Source organism: Scomber japonicus, chromosome 9, assembly GCF_027409825.1.
Source record: "Scomber japonicus isolate fScoJap1 chromosome 9, fScoJap1.pri, whole genome shotgun sequence".
NCBI classification, from domain to species: Eukaryota; Metazoa; Chordata; class Actinopteri; order Scombriformes; family Scombridae; genus Scomber; species Scomber japonicus.
In genome coordinates, this window is record NC_070586.1 from 10,766,979 (window position 1) to 10,783,869 (window position 16,891).

The 16,891-nt window shown below is 41.0% G+C and overlaps 1 protein-coding gene across 30 annotated transcripts in view; it reads left to right on the forward strand.

The window, feature by feature from the left end:
• The window catches only part of camk2b1 (calcium/calmodulin-dependent protein kinase (CaM kinase) II beta 1), a 75,424-nt gene extending 60,729 nt beyond the window's left edge, over positions 1 to 14,695 (forward strand). For 18 of the 30 annotated variants that reach the window (XM_053324616.1, XM_053324624.1, XM_053324617.1 and 15 more), the window contains 5 exons: positions 4,506 to 4,550; positions 7,210 to 7,258; positions 13,869 to 13,944; positions 14,042 to 14,136; positions 14,458 to 14,695. In XM_053324616.1, the coding sequence (XP_053180591.1) occupies positions 4,506 to 4,550; positions 7,210 to 7,258; positions 13,869 to 13,944; positions 14,042 to 14,136; positions 14,458 to 14,690 (498 nt within the window). In that variant the 3' untranslated portion in view covers positions 14,691 to 14,695. Of the gene's footprint in view, positions 1 to 4,505; positions 4,551 to 4,897; positions 4,907 to 7,209; positions 7,259 to 11,181; positions 11,272 to 11,984; positions 12,129 to 12,931; positions 13,106 to 13,868; positions 13,945 to 14,041; positions 14,137 to 14,457 lie in introns of all 30 variants that reach the window. The other 12 variants (XM_053324619.1, XM_053324618.1, XM_053324635.1 and 9 more) reach the window with 5 other exon arrangements.
• The last annotated feature ends 2,196 nt before the right edge of the window (positions 14,696 to 16,891 follow it).

The following is a 16,891-nucleotide window of genomic DNA, read 5'->3' on the forward strand; positions in this document are numbered from 1 at the left end:
ATTTATAAAATAACTATGAACTTAAAACAATTATGAAACTTGAACTTGTGACCACTGCATTTGTAGGAATATGCATTTTTAAAAATGGTAGTGCAGTATTTTCATTCTCAGTGATTTGATCTCAAGTTTGCAGCTCATCATTTCCTGATGTCAGTTCAAGTTAAGTCACTGTACTCGGGACTAACTAACTCAGGACCATCCTCATCCAGACTCTTGAGAGATGTGAACACATACAACAATAAAAAAGTTAAATGCTAACAAGCCAGAATTAAATACCCCCAACACTCCTTTCAGCACTGCGGATAGCGCCAGTCGGCCAGACATGCAGATGCACTCAATGTCATTCTTTGAAATCACCATTTAATTCAGAACAATCAAACTTCAATAAAATAAATTAATCACAAAATGAAATTGCACATTATCATAAAAATAAACAGGCTACAGTTTGTGCCTACTGGTTAGTCTAGGAAAACAGCTTTGATGACGAATTTCTGTTTTGTTTATTTTTATTTTATTTTGTGCTCTGCAAATCTCTGCAAATCACAGCAGGGATGGAGGCAACCCTTGGTCCATGCACTTCATCATCAAGTAGCCTAGATGCTGTTTCATCTCTATTGTCACACAAGCGCTGACCATTAAAGTGAATTTCTGACTTTATTGTTGTTGCACTAATCAATGTTCTCACGTCGTAGCACTTTACTTACTAGATTTTGTTAAATAGTCTATTATTATTTTATATGGTCTGCGGGTGAAGCAGCATAAATCACCACAAGGGGGATACATTTTTTGCCCCACCGGGGATAAAAATAACTCTGCAGGCAAAGAAATGTACACCAGAAGGAGGGGTGGGGGGGAATCCCCCCCCTCCGACAAATCACACCCTGATAGTAGTCACCATTAAAAAGTCTGAGACAGTTTAGATTATCTCCAATGTTACATCCTCACTTTTCTTTTCATGACTAAAGCTATCTACAGTGTGAGCGCTCCGCTCATCATTCAGTGTGAAGCGCAACAGGAGGTGACAGTTTCATAGCATGTGTTCTTTTTCTTTTGCCAAACTGCTTATCACAGCTACTTTGAGCTGCTCTCTGTCATTTCAGTCCTTATTCAGATGAACATTTGTCATGTTATTAGTTTTCCTTAGTTCTGATACCATCAGGGTTCCCACATTCAGCTTCATATAAGTTTTACTATTAAAAACATAAAACTGTTCTATTATCAAACATGTAAAGATTAGTTTTCACAAGAAATCTTTGTAGTTGCATTTGCACATCTGACACTATTTTCTACTGAACATTATTTAGCCAGAATAGCTGCATTATATCATTCCATTTATATACCCAGGCCTGTAGCTGTGCTCAGTCGTAAATCACTGACACCCAAGGCTTAGACGCCACACTAATGAGCTCACCAGCTTAGACATGTAACACAGCTGAGGACTTGGGCAAATTTGGGTTTGCTCCTTGGCACCTCTGCACACCAAATATAGCTTTGTCTCACCAGCTATACAGAGCTCCATGAAAGCATGTAATGATAATATATATTACAAATCCTAGGCTGTTGGCCAGTTAGTCTCTAACTTAATAAACCCAGTGATTATCTGCCTACAGCATGTTGGGTATCACCTGGTTGGTGGTTTGTATGAGAAGTAGTAGGAGACAAGACAGGTGCTTTACACACGCCAATGGAGTATAGTTTTATCGTTGACATCCTTTTGTGTGGTGTGTGCATGCATGTGACGTTAGCTCGAGCAAAGGTCAACTCTGCACATGTGCAGACAGCGCTATCGGAAGCAGTTTACGTTTATGTGCTCACGAGCGTTCATAGAGTGTGGGCACAACCGTGGAGCAGAAGAGGCTTTTTTTCTCTGATCCTTGAAGGGAATAGAGAGTGGGAGGGCGGCTGTGATCTCCATGCTGTTGCTAGGGACTTGAGCTAGTTACTGTTTAGCCATTTGGCGCATTAACTCCTTCATTACAGAGCTGCCAGGCCATGGAGTGACACACTGTGCCTTCATTAGGAGTACATGATCTTAAATTTCTGAAATGCAAGCAGTGTGATAAATGTGCACATGTGCTCAAATATCTGCAGATGAATTGTGGCTTATCTCCATTCACGTCACACAGAAGATAATCTAAATTAAATCATTAAATCATTAATTTAGGTGCATCCCTAGAACACTCCTGAAACAGAAAGCAATGTAAAAGTGAGGTCAGTGGCGACAAGTAAAGGTCAAACCCTTACCCTCTTCACCATCAGCGCTCGCCTCTCTCCCTCTAATCTGCGAACCCCAGGTACTTTGTTCTCACTCATCATCATCATCTCCCAAGTTGCCACCGGTGCCTGTTGCCCCTGGCGACGGTTGGCATGACAACGCCACCATCATCACCAGGGAGACAGCTGATGATTGGGTCATCATCACAGAGATGTCACTTCCTGTAGGGAGGGGGTCGTGGGGAGGGGGAGGGGGAGGGGGAGGGGGGGGGGGGGGTTTGGGTGCAAATGAAATGGGGTGTTTCTAATCTATTGTACATCAAATGACAGTTTCCAGCAGACTGTGGAGACAATATATGTGTCTCCACTCTGAATCATCAGTACATCTGTGCCAGCTGTACAGGGTAGGCAGCAGGTGGCGTTTGTAAATCACTCATAGTGCCAAAAACATAGTCAGACAATTGATTGTTTGTTTGGAACTTTATTGTCCATGTTATATTCTGTTTCATATATGTCTTCACCACAAAATGAAAAACACTGTACAGGACAACTGACAGTGCAGGACAGTGATGAAAGCAAACAGCATTAAAATGCATAAAAAATGTACACAAAGAAGTAGAGCCCGCCCAATACTGGACTTTTACCGATAGTCTGGAGTAGAACACTTCCAATATCACTATATGAGCCGATAAACACGAATGCACATTTTTTACAATGATTCATCAAATATGTGAGGAAGATATGAAATAGAGACATATTTTACAGTTTGTAATAAACCTTACTGTATTATGTGACATCATTAAAGTCACTTTATTGTCAATTCTAACTACATGTTCAGGACATATAGCGAATTGAAATTGTGTTTCTCTCTGACCCACAGTGCGGTAGACAACAACGAAACAACAACATTAGTGCAACTATAAAGCAAAAAACAATAACAATAAATTGCATTAAAAGAGTGCTAACAGTGGAGTAACATGGCACATGGCATATTTAAAAATTCTGATATTTAAAAATCAGAATTTAATAGTTAGCAACTATGAACAAACATGTATGTATATATCAATCTTGAATTAACGAAAAATAACCAAATATATATAAAAGGCTACCTATATAACTTTAAAGACTTTTTAAAAATCTTGACACATATCGGACAACATAATATACGCCGATACCGATATACTGTATTTGTAATAGGTTGATATCAGCTGAGAATATCAGCGGACTGATATATCTGTCGGGCTCTACAAAGAAGAAAAACAACTCTTTTCTGTAACATACTGTGCTCTATGTGAAAGTGATAGTTTTAGCAGCCAGAAGGTTTAGAGGGGGCTGGTAAAAGAAGGAGTAACAATGAGAGAAGTTATGAGACAATACCACGCACATAATCCTGACGACAACAACAAAAACAAAAAAAACCCAAGCCATTTCAGATTGAATTTCTTTTAGGCAGGGTGGATCCTGAAATGATGCCAGTACCTGCCCGGCAGTGCTTGCCTTTTTCTGTTGAGACGGGTGTGAAGGGACCGAATGACCTGTTTTTTCATCTTGCGAGGCATCGTAGTGTTTTTTCGCTGGGTGTGCCAGAGCCTTGTAAGATGTCGATGCTCTTGTTTATCTATGTCAGAGCACATTGCATTTATATTGTATGAGCAGGCTGATTTTTTCTCTCTTAATTTATTTGTCCCTTTTACTTTTTACAATTCTCTTGACTCGGCATATATTTGCTTTATGTAGGGCATGTAGGGCGATTTAGAGTTATGTAAGCACAGCAGGGCAGTGAAGAAATAAAGAATGCTCAGCAAAGCCCTGGATGAGTTCAGGTTCAAAATGTCACAATTTGTTTGATGTTTTGATGTGTATGTACTGATGTGCTCATGGGAGACACTTCATCCTGAGTACTGTCTGTGTTTTCATGTGTGTATGTGTATGTGTGTGTGTGTGTGTTGCTCTGTACATGTGCAGAGCACATAACTGACTCCAAATTACAGTTTTCAGCTCATCCACCCACTCTGTCGCTTTGGAGGATTCTTCCCTCTCTCTTCTACTAACATTAACAAGCATTTTCTCTTCATCCAACATTCATATCACTCACTTTCCTCCTCTTTGTTAATTTTTTTAACACATTGTCCATCTCTATCAACCCTAATATCACAGTCTTTTCTCTTTATTTCCCTCCTCTCCCCTTTTTCTCTCCCCCCTTTCTTTCGTTTCTCTCATGTATTGCATGTTTCCCTTTCCTCCTCTTCCTCCTCTTCCTCCTCCTCCTCCTCCTCCTCCTCTCCCTCCAGGAACCTCAGACAACCGTCATCCATAATCCGGTGGACAGGACTAAGGTATACATTACTCCCCAGTCCTGACCTGCTCTTTACCTTCGTCGTCATTCTCTTCCTCCTTCTCATCTTCTCCTTCTTTGATCCTTCTTGTCATAATGCATTTGTGTGAGCAAGTCATGACATCGGTTCACCAAAGTGTGTCTGATTAGACCGCTCGGATAAATGTCTTAATATTATTAAGTGAGCATGGGGAAGGATGGGACGGTGAATGATTCTGACCTTGTTATCCTAAGCCCCATCGAGCAAACTTGTGTGGTAGTTTTCTGTGGACTCATCACGCCACCTCGGGCGCCCCGACACACACTAACACTCCACTCAAGTATAAATGAACAGCAGTGTTTAATGAGGGAATTAAAGTCACTGAAACAGTATGTTTATTTCTATTAAGGAGCGACCAGTGTTAATCACTGGAATGATCAACTCAGAATAATCTAATAAACAAAGACTCAAGGGCTTTGATCTCATTTTACAGCCGAGTTAAGTTAACAAAAAATGACACATTACACAACACAAAATACACATCAATAGACATTTTTTCTTATGTCTGTGTTCAGTAAAGGATTTGGAATGTACTTAAAGCTATATGCTAAATCTATTACAATACCCTATATCACCCATTACCATGCTTCTGCCTTATCTTGCCTGAATCTTTGCTCTAAACAAAGCACTGTTGTGCCATCAAGCATCAAGACTTAAAATGTGTGCAAAAACATATTTTACCACATTATGAAACTTAGATTATGGTTTCAAGAAGCCCTGGTGTAGTTATGTACAGTATTTAGCATTTAGTTGTATAATAATTGTCATACACATTTTTGATCATATATTTCAACTCTTGTTTTAATGCAGTTGCCGTAGTTCCTCTAGCATATGTGTGTTTAAGGGTTGCACATTGAACTGCATTATTTTGCAGCACCAAGCATTTATTGTGTGTGTGTGTGTGTGTGTGTGTGTGTGTGTGTGTGTGTGTGTGTGTGTGTGTGTGTGTGTGTGTGTGTGTGTGTTTCACTGTGTTTGCAAGTTGTTTTTCCCGAGCTGTTATGTGCAAAGCTAAAGGTGAACGCTAACATAACTTTGCTCTGAAGCAACATTTGTTTTTGTTTTGCATCACAACAGAGTGACCTTTACATTTGATTTTGGGTCAGTCCTTAGAGTGAGGTGCATAGCTTTGAATCATCCAGGAAAAGGCCTCACAGGATGCCACTGAAAGTGTCTGAGAAGAATACTGATTTTTTTATTTTCATACCAAACTGGTCTAAAGCAGCTCACTTGACCTTTTAGAGCAGTCATTCAGTTAGTTCAGTCCATCTGGACAGGTGAGAGCAATGAGTTTTGTGAGCACAGTGAGTGTCTAATGTAAACTTTGTGCAAGAAATTAGTCAAAACATGGCATTTTATGGGTGCAAGGAAAAGAATAATAGGATAAAAATCAACATAGGTCAGCAGTCTGTCACGCACATCATATATCCTAGAGTCAGAATTGCACTGAAATGCCTTATGGACAAAAAAATGAATATAGCAAAAACACTAGAGATGGTAAATTTATAGCAAAGTGCATAAACAAGTGTTATATTTATGTAAATATCTTATAATGTCCTGTAATGTGACAAGATGAAACTAAATGTCACAAAGAAAACTTCTTCTCTATGATTCAGACTAAAGAAAACAACCTGTAGGTGTAATCACACATAATAATGATATTTCTGTTATTTGAGGATATTGGCCAAAACACTCTCCCTCACACACACACTCTCTTTTTTCTCACTTCACACTCTCTTCCTGTCATCAGGTCACCAGCTGCTCTTTAGAAGGCAGTGAAACACACTTTTGTGCTCGTGATGCTGCTCGTGCACGCGTGTACTTCTAATGAGGTCACAGAGAGTCTCTCAACTCTCCTCAACATGCAGGGGGAATTTAGACCCATTTAATCTACTAATTGGAAATCAGAAGCTAACTCCTCCTCTGGCGAAAGCCTGTAGAGAGAAAGACAACTCAAGCCAGGCAGGCAGACAGGTAGATGGATAGATTGCCGGTCTAAGGCTCAGCTCAGGATGACAATAATTGCCCTATGTGAATCCATTCTGACTGCTTCTATAGTTGACATAGATGGATGGGGCACATCCCATTGGATTTATGTCAGTTTCAGCAAGAGACAAGGGCACCCTGTGGAGAAAAAGACGTCACTTGTCCACATCGGGTGATGCATACACATACACACACATACACACTCTGAGGATGAAGCAGCTTTGCCTGGAGTAGAAAAAGAGAAAAGAGGTTTTTTAGGCCAAGGGTAAAAAAGACAAATGACTGTTGACAAGGTGACTTGGGCATGGTTTGATTTTATGCTTGTAAGAATTGATGATTGTGACTAACAGTTTAACAGCATTGTACAGAATCCTGATGTTGGTCGTTTTTTGGCTTCTGCTTATGAATGAAATCCTCCTCAAATTGATGTACTTGGTGTTCTCTAATCAGTTTTGGTTTTGAGAAGATGTGAAATGGTAACAAAGCAATATGCCGCCTGCTGGCCTGTGTTTGACTGTGTAAAAAAAGCCCCTCGCCCCCTCATGCGATGTGTGTGTCCTCATGTGTCCTCATCGCAAATGTGTGTACGCTATTATATTCAAAACCAAACTGACTGGCAATCTCTGATCTCTAGGAATCATCAGACAGCAGCAACACCACTGTGGAAGATGAAGATGTGAAAGGTAAGTACGAAATGCAATTCATAATAAATTCAGAGGCTCAAAAAAAGTCCAATTCTGAACTATTTGCAGCAAATTAAAGGCCAGAAAACTTCTGGGATCTTGCCAAATTTTGGATCATCACTTGAAATTTCTGCTGTATTGTTTTTTTTTTTCAGTGAACAACAGCAGATCTCCACCAATGGGTACCTTTGATTATCATAAATGTTACATGAGGCAATCATTTTTAAACAAAAGCACAAAAGACTCATTCAAAACAAGTGCATGATAACTGGCAGGTAGCACACAACCTGTTGACAGAGGAGTTTTGTCTGATTGCTTTCCACTTGGGCTTGTTGAGTTTGGTAGGTTGTGAAACGCTCTGCTGTCACCCCTCAGTTCAACTCGAGGAAATGGACTCTGAAATGTTTCTTTGCAGTGAAAGCTGTTTGTTGTCACTGACTCAAATGAGTTTGTTTTGGCTTGCTTTTTTCTTTTTAAATGTTTAGCAGTTACAGTGTCTAATGTAAATAATGTTCTGACAATCCAGTGAGCCTACGAAAAGTCCTAAAAGAGCGCATAATCTCTGACAACTGGTGGTCTGCTTTGCATGAGCTTCTTGTTTATTATCTCAAGCGTCAGGGTAGGAATGCATTTTGATGCCACATGTTGAAAACTAGCGGCTTTGTCTTCATAGAGTGGACATCTGTGTGATTCTTGACTATTTTTAAAATGCTAAATGGATAGGGAATGCTGTTTTGATATAAAAGAGAAACAAATTTGAATTATGTGTGGTATGGATGGTGTAAATGTGACTCTAATTTAGTCCCCTGGCAGTCACCCTGCTGGTAGCTGACCTGTTACTGACCCCTTATGGAGCTTGGCTGTATTGCTTCTTTCAGCTGTTTGCTCAAAAAGAGTGAAGAAATGTGTGTGTGTGTGTGTGTGTTTGTGTGTGTGTGTGTGTCTAAGGGGTGATTTAGGGGGCACTGTGAAATGTAAGAGACCATGTAATGCTTTTGCGGTTTGGCTTTTTTGTGGTTGGCATTTGGTTGAAATCTTAATACTGAGAAACACACACCTCCAAAATACCAGCACGCCTGTGTTGGGTGTCAACTTGCGGAGTTGGATACTTGTTGTATGTGTGTGTATGTGTGTGTGTGTGTGTGTGTGTGTGTATATATGTTGCTTGATGCAAGAATTGTGAAATAACGCTCTTTGTGGTTCATATCACACATATCCTGTGAATGAATTTAATGTAGTCAATGTGTGTGAGGCGTGTTCATGCAGTATCTATGCCAACATGCACACACACCCCTACACACCCCTGTTCTCCACATCTGAGCTGAGTACAATGCGTCTAAATCGGGTCATTAACGTATCATTTCGGTGCCAAGCATACAGAACAGACTGTGCACTTCCATCTCCTCCTCCTCCTCCTCCTCCTCCTTATAAAGGCTTTGCAGCTATGTCACAAATTCCCTAGCAACGATGGCTTGAGCTGTCATGTAGGTCTGTTAGAAAATTACAGTACCAGCACTGCGAGGAGGATTACAGTTTTCAGGTAGAAGATCTCTTACTTTACTTGTGTCATGCTAATTGTAAAAGCTGATGTCAAAGTTGATAAATTAGCTCAAGTAAAAGGGTATCACCTGTTTAAAAAGTTTTGAGATAAAAGTACATAAGTAAGAGATCTTTAATTTCACTTAAAATCCTGTGAGGTGTTCAAATGGTACATTTTCTTCAAGTGGAAAAACAAAAGTACACAATGAATGTATTTAATTACCTTAACTTTGGAATCAAGTGTGCTCCTGTAGTGGAGAGACTCAAAACATAATGACTGGACAAAAAAAGAGAGAGAGAGAGAGATACCTGAGAGTGGAAAAGTTGTGTCAGTATCAGACATTAAATTATATGTAGCAGGGGAAAAGTGTACAGCATGATCAGCTGTTTGTTTAGACTTATCTTTAGCACCAGTCTCTTGGGCCCTAGCCTTTATTCGAAAGCACTGAAGAAGCAGTTGGACTTTGGCTTCATTAACTTGGCTGCAAGTTAATAAAACAAAGTAACACTTCCACTGACTCATTCAACACTTCATGCAAAGTGAATGGTTGTCATGTCGCTCCCTGACGTTTGCAAGTGAGTTTTTTATTGGTTATACTGTATAATGACTGGATGCTTTGTGCAAATCTGCTGAGTGCCTTGTTATTGACATTACTGCAACACTATCCTGATGTAATTCATTACTGTAACTATGGGTGGGTACAACTTCATTCAATCACTTATTTAAAATCAATTATTAAAATTCCCTCTGATGGAAGTAGTGCCGTCCAAAAGAGACTTACATCACCTAAAAGTCCTTTATCCCCCAGGATCTACTGTACCATGCTGTACTTTCCCTGTATACCCAGTGAAATATATCCCCTCCTCTTGTCCCCCATTTCCCTCCCTTCCAAGGTCCCAAATAGGAGCCCCAGCACCCTAACCCTCTGGCAGGAGTGGAGAGGGCAAGGGCACCTTGGTTGAGGGGGTCAGGGCTAAAGGGGGAGGTGTAAATTTAGCCCCTCGGTGGCAGGAAACAGAGCCGGAGTGAATATTAAAGGCACACCGTTCTACTAGCGCCACCCTAGGATAGCGTTAGCCTCACGCAGCACTTTTAAGACTCTTTAAGATCCGAACCAGCAGATAGCACGGTCAGCGCCAGAGAAAAACTACAAGAGCCATGTGAGTACGGGGAAGAAGGGAAGGGGACTCCTGTTGGTTGGAATAGCGTGTTTCATGTTGGCCTTTTGTAGGATCCCGTCAGGTCAGGGAGTGCTCGACAGCTGGTTTGTAATCCAATGCCTGAGCTGGCTTTTGTAGCATCTGAGCACATATCTGTTCTATTCCTCTCATTACTTTTATAGTAGAGAATATGTTACAGACACTGCTTTCAGAGGGGCTGCTTGTCGTGAGTCGTTAATCTACAGTTTCGTTTTGTTTTACAGCACTTCCAAATTTAAAGGAATACTCGCTTTTAAATTGCTAATCCTGACGTTTTGTTTCGTGACTTCTGTCGAATTGAGCACTAATTGCCGGGATTGCCGTTTTTATTAGCTGCATTTCCGAGACGGCGCCTGTCAATCAAACGTTGCAGGCCTTACTGTGATGTCTGTGGATTTCCTGTCGATTATGTGTTTTCTGCTTTTTCACTGAGTAGGAAAATTGACGTTCGTGTGTGAAGTGTTAGTCTGTGAATTGGATTTGATTATGTTAGACAGAGCGCAGTCTTATCTCTTATTGTGTGGGAGAAAACTCCTTTAATTCTCTCGTTTATCCTGCCAGTCTCGTGCCACCTGTTTTTTTTTAGCATAGACATTTTCTCTCCCTCTATTTGTCAATGAGTGTTCATGTGTCGCGTTTCCTTCTGTGCCAGTTAAAACAGACGAGCGCTAATGAGTAACATCCAACTCTCTCTCTCTCATTATCATGACCATCATCACCATTGTCATCTATCCATCCTTTGCTCACTGCCAGGACTTCATTTAAAGTCTCTGTAATAAAAAAGCAGCAGCAGCAGCCACGGTATTAAATCCTGCTGAAATGGAGTCATTAACTGGGATAACGAGGAAAACGTTTTATTTTTTTTCCTCTTTTTCTATGAGATCTGGCCACGGAGGACTGTCAGTGAAAAGTAGCTGTAATTTCTCTGAGCGGGAAAAAAGGTTGACGGGGGTTTATCATCTTGTATTTATCTGCCCCCACCATGTCGCCTCATGCTCACATTGCCCTTCCATCATTCTTCACTGTGACATTTCTCAAGTCTTGTTGTGATCATATTGTCTGCCTGGCTATTATCACTACATATGTGTGTGTATACATATCCATACCGTATATATGTGTGTGTGTGTATGTGTGTGTGTGTGTGTGGTCTCGTTCTGTGTGTGTATGTGTGTGCATGTCATCAGGAAAGAGCTTAGACAACAGCTCGCTTAAGGCCCAGTCCAGCACAAGCTCCCAGCCTGATAGCTCTCAGGGCTCCTCAGCTGCTGTGCATTGTAAGTGAGCATGGCCTGCCAAAACAGCCTGTAACCCACAGACTCACACACTCACATACTCTACTAGCTTTACACCTTTGATCTTGTGTGTATTGCATTCAGACTCCTTGCATGATTTAAATGCATATATTTTCTCCCATTTAGCACCACAAAAAAAAGTGTGCCCAGATTTGTGTTGTCCATCAGTCCTCTTAGTCATTCCCTTTTTCTACCTCTTATTAAATCACCTAATAACATAAAACATGAAATATTCCATAATGAAAAACCCTGAGATGCTTTGTAGTATTTCTTTACTCCTCTACTATCCCCCCCCCCCCCCCCCCCCCCCCCGTTCCACCCACGCCACATGTATTTTAAATAACTCGCTGTCTCCCTCTCATGGAAATGAATGAAGTAGCAGCACAGTTTTGCACCATAACCAACCATCTCCCCGTTGTCTGACATTTCCAAGCATAATTTTGCTCTGTGTCTTTGATGTTTCTGTCACTGTCTTTCTTTTTTTTTCCTGAGTCAGACTTTGTCTTGGAGAGCACTAATGATACACGTAGTCCCTAAGCGTAACATTACACGAGGTTTCATTGCTCCCCATGTTTGATAAATCTCACCTTGCCTGCTTGTCTTAGTGCTCTCCAAGACAATTTTTCTGTGTGTGGTCTGCTTTTCATTCAAGTGCATTGTGTGTTCCATATTCCCTCTTTCCCTCCTAAACTCAGCTGCAGCAAAGTTTGCTGACCTTCTGGGCTCAGTGCGTAGGGGCTCAGGTCCCGTAGCTGACGGGGAAGGGGGATCCAGCACTCCACCACCAGCAGCCCTCTCTGCTCCCTCCCCTCCACACACCCCTGCTGTCCCAATGCAGAGTAAGTAGAGAAAAGCAAGGACAGGCAGTGTACGATAGAAGAGAATAAAATGACCCAGAGACAGAAAAAAAACCCATCTCCCCTAGCTCTGTCCACAAAGATGATGCATGAGAAGGAGAAAAACATTTTAGTTCTCAGCTTGATATGGATCACTCTCTTATTTTAAAAAGTGTTTCTGGCTATACATGTGTTTCTACATATTTGTTACAAAAGAAGCACTAAAGAGATATGAAAATGTTTTAAACCAACTGTTGCTACAGAATATGATACTTAAAATATATTGCTTTATTAACAGATAATGCTGTTATTGTCAAGATTCCATGAAAAGAGCAAAATTATAAAAGAATTGTTGTTTTTAGTATAGTTTCAATCCATTGTACACTTAACATACTCAACAGGGCTCCAAATGTCTATTAATACTGAAAATTCCACAACCACAACTGATAGAAAAGTTGTATTCAACTTCTTCCAAAACATTCAAAATTGTATTCAACTTCTTCCAAGACCTGCAGATAAGACTAAAACCGACCTCTGAATCTTCCTTTGTTTCCTTCTTTATTGCAACATATAAATCACAAAAAATGTTAATTGTTCTGATCCTATCCATGTCCAGTAGATATGTATTTTAGTTTGCAGGAATTATAATCACAAAAATGCGAAATTGCTGAAGGGATTTCCTCGTAGCTTTAGTCTCTCTTTGTTTCCAACACTCTACTGTTTCTAATTTGCTCTTCTGCATTCCACCTCCATCACCGCCGCCCGCCCACCCATCCACTCATCCGTCCTGCTTGGTTGGCGCTCAGTGTCTCGGCTAACAGACCTGGTAAGCAGTGTTCGCAGGGTGTCGGCGGCCGCCGCATCCGAGGCCGACGCTGCACCGGCACCTGTGCCTAGTGCCAGGCCCACACCTCCGCCTGCACACACCACCTCCCCACCTCCCCCTCACACCCCCAGCCCTTCCCTGTCTTCCTCCCAGAGTGAGTACCGAGCATTACCCAAACCTACGCATGGTAGCCAATCAGGGAGACATTTCAGGGTGTCACTTGAAGGCCTGTGTGCCTGAGCGTTGTGTCATTTAACACATTTAACCTCTGCTTCAGGTAAACAGGAGTACATAGAGTAAAGTACATTGTGTCTCTTTTGGCCGCTAAGTTGGAAAGCGAACTATCTGGATGTGTGTGCTTTTTGCTTCAGAGCCTTGTTAACCTCCTCTGTGCTCTGCCATAGAGAGCGCTGCCGACTGCACCGGGATTTATGCATCGTTTGTTGTTTTTTTGGTTGCTTTTGGCCAATTATGATGTCTTTAAATACAGATGTGACTTTGCTTGGGCTCATGTTATAATGTGCTTAACTGTTGTTGATCAAGATCAGGCGATGATTGAGGTCTCTATTGTTTTGTGTGGAGACGATTGGAAATAAAGTGAATTAATTTGCAGGTTTCACAGGTGTGTTTATACAGAATCCATTTTGTTGTTTAATGCTTGGCACAATTACAGTAATTCTATGATTAAGCATATTTTTCCAGCTCATTATATGAACGATAAAAGAATTGGGAATGCATTAAAAAAAAAAAGACAGATTCCCAGTTGGTATGTATGTATATTGAGGTCTTTAACTGCCTTTGCCTGAGCATCTATGTTGTGTTAATGCATTCAAATTATTTTTAAAAACTAACTTCGCTCTATTGGTCCAACTGTAGTGATTACTTTTCATTAACTCTGTTCCTTCTGTCCTCCACAGCACGCAAGCAAGAAATTATCAAGATTACTGAGCAGCTCATAGAAGCAATCAACAACGGAGACTTTGAGGCATATGCGTGAGTGTTATTTTGTGTCTGTAGTTTGTGTGCAAATGCAAAGTTGAAATCTAAAGATTGGTTTCATTAACATCCCTCCCTCTTTTTTTCTCTTCAGTAAAATCTGCGATCCTGGATTGACTTCCTTTGAGCCAGAGGCGCTGGGCAACTTGGTGGAGGGAATGGATTTCCACAGATTCTACTTTGAGAACCGTAAGATTGATTATTAATTTGTGTCTATTTGTCACATTTTTAAAGCATTTTTGGTTGTTTTGTTTTTGTTTATTCCATGATCATGTTTCTTTTTGTTTTATCTTGGTTATCTTTAGTTGTGGTATAAATATACATGTCCTGTCAAAATTACAACCTGGGACTCCAGAAAGCAGTCAGTCTGATCTCAGCTGCTGTACAAAGAAGATAAATCACATCTAGCGTCAAAATTTAAAATGATATCTCACTAAAGCTCCATGCTATAAGCTGAATTTGCAAGCTTGCTCATTCCTTCTCCTATCATTGTCTCTGCCATCTTTTCAGTTTTGGCCAAGAACAGCAAGCCCATCCACACCACCATCCTGAACCCCCACGTCCACCTGATCGGCGAGGACGCAGCCTGCATCGCTTACATCCGTCTGACTCAGTTTGTTGACGGCCAGGGTCGGCCGCGGTCCAGCCAGTCAGAGGAAACTCGCGTCTGGCATCGCAGAGACAGCAAGTGGCAGAACATCCACTTCCACTGCTCAGGCGCACCAGCCGCTCCACTCCAGTGAGGTATGGAGAACAGCATTGGGTAAACTGGGAGACGCTTACAGAAGAAGAGGAGATGAGCATGTTCATACTATTTTGCTTTCTTTTTTTTTTTTTAACTGTGACTTTGGGGAGGATCTGTTGCTGTTGCACCTTATCGTTACCTGATTAATAGAAGAATAGATGAGAAAAATTGGTTTGTATGTAATGTTACTTCAACATAAATGTAGTATTTGGCACATTGGCAGTATTGAGGTTGGTTGTTTTGGATGCTCAGCACGAGGCATGTCCCGTCTCTCTGGGGATTGTTCACACCAGGAGAGCGTTGACTGAGCTCATGAAGAAGATTTACCAATCATAGACAGGGTCACAAGTTTTGGTACCTAGCCGGTGAGGTAGCAGGTAGCCCCTCACAGTTCAGTTTCCTCAGTGGCACATACTTACGTGCAGCCTCTCAGTGGGTAGCGAGAACCATTTCCAAGGGTTACTGGTTCAGTTCAGAGTCTTTTGATAAAGTGAGATTCACAGATGCCTCCCTGAAAGGGTTGGGGGACTCAGTAGTGGGGGTACGGCAGCTCCATATCATCCTCCTGGAGCTATTGGGGACTCTCATAGCTGCGAAGCATTTTCATCCACTTTGACAGGCCAGCATGTTCTGATCAGGATACAACAGTGGTTTTATGATATAAACAAGCAGAGAGGGACTCTTTCACCTCCACTGTTAAAACTATCTCACTTTCTGTTGCTATGAGGCAGTGGCCCAATATGCTCCTCTATGCATTTCATCCACTAGAAATGCTAATGCCAGTTCTGGAGTGCTGGAGGTTTGACTTCGGTTTGGAGGCTTGTCTGCAGGGCGTAAATACATGTCTCATACTAGATGTGTTGTACCGAGTGAATTGACTGAAAAACAAAATTTTATGACTACAAGTTCTGTTCCCTGAAAGTTATATATAATATTTTTTATAATATGTTTCCTCCATAACTATATCTACATACTGCTAGTTTTTTTAGTAATGCCCAAACTAAACTTTGTGATATTCATTTTAAAGATCTCACACACTTTCATCATCTAGCATTTAATTTATTTGACTTTTTGTTTTTGTTTTTCCCTCTCAGGTTTGAATGCCATAGCTTTGTCAGGAGTGCTCTGCTGAAGAGAGGAAGAGGAAGAAGAGGAGGAAGAAGGGATGAAAGAACAAATCCAGTGTCAGTTTAGGGGACACTTCAACAACAAACCCTCCCTCACCCAGGCCTCAACCCACCCCCCAGCATGCATCGCTTCTTTTACTACTACTACTGCCCCCTGTCTGTCGCCTGCCCGACAACACCTACTGACATCCGTCAAGCAACCTCAACATCCAACGGCTCAACATCCTTCACCCCACCGACTTCCTCTTCTTCCCTGTGACACACTGGGTGATCGGCGGGGGTGTGGGGATGTTTTCAGCACTCAGTGTGATTCCTTCTTCCTGTGGTCTCTCTTTCCCCCCCGCCTCCCTCCGTCCCCACAATTTTGTGACACCAACCCTCTTGTCCTCCTGTGAATCCGCACTTGTGTGACATAAACACTGCACTGGAAATACAGTATGTAAAGTTTTAAGTAAAATCTATTATCATTACTTATAATATTATTACTTATTATTATTATTATTATTATTATTATATTATTATTATTACACATTTGCAATTGTATATGTAATTTGTATAATTCGAAATTCTTGATGCCAGTGGTTTCCATAGTTGAAGGAAATCTTTTTTTTTGTTTGTTTTTGGTTCGTTTGTTAGTTTTTCTCTATCTTTTTAAGAAAGCATGTTTTTTTTTTCTCCCCATATTAACAGTGGCTGTTTTTTATTGTGGCTATTAAGTGGAAAATGATATTGGCAGTTTTTGTAATTTGCTTCTGTATGTTAGCTATAATACTGCGCCTAAACTCATCATCATGTTTTATTTTTCTCCTTGATATGTCTTTTTTTTTCCTTTTTTTTCTGTCTTTTTTTTTTGGAGGGGTGTGTGAATAGTGTGTGTGTGCTAGTCCAAACACAATGACTCTGTACTATTTGGGGGGGGGGAGTATAGGAGCCTGTTGAACAGCTGGAGATGGGGTCATTTTAGCTCCGTGTCTTCCTGCATCAACATTTTAAACATACAAAACACACAGCATGCAAAATTAAGTTTTATCATGATTTATTTTTGCCATCTTCACGTGTCGCCCCTGCACTC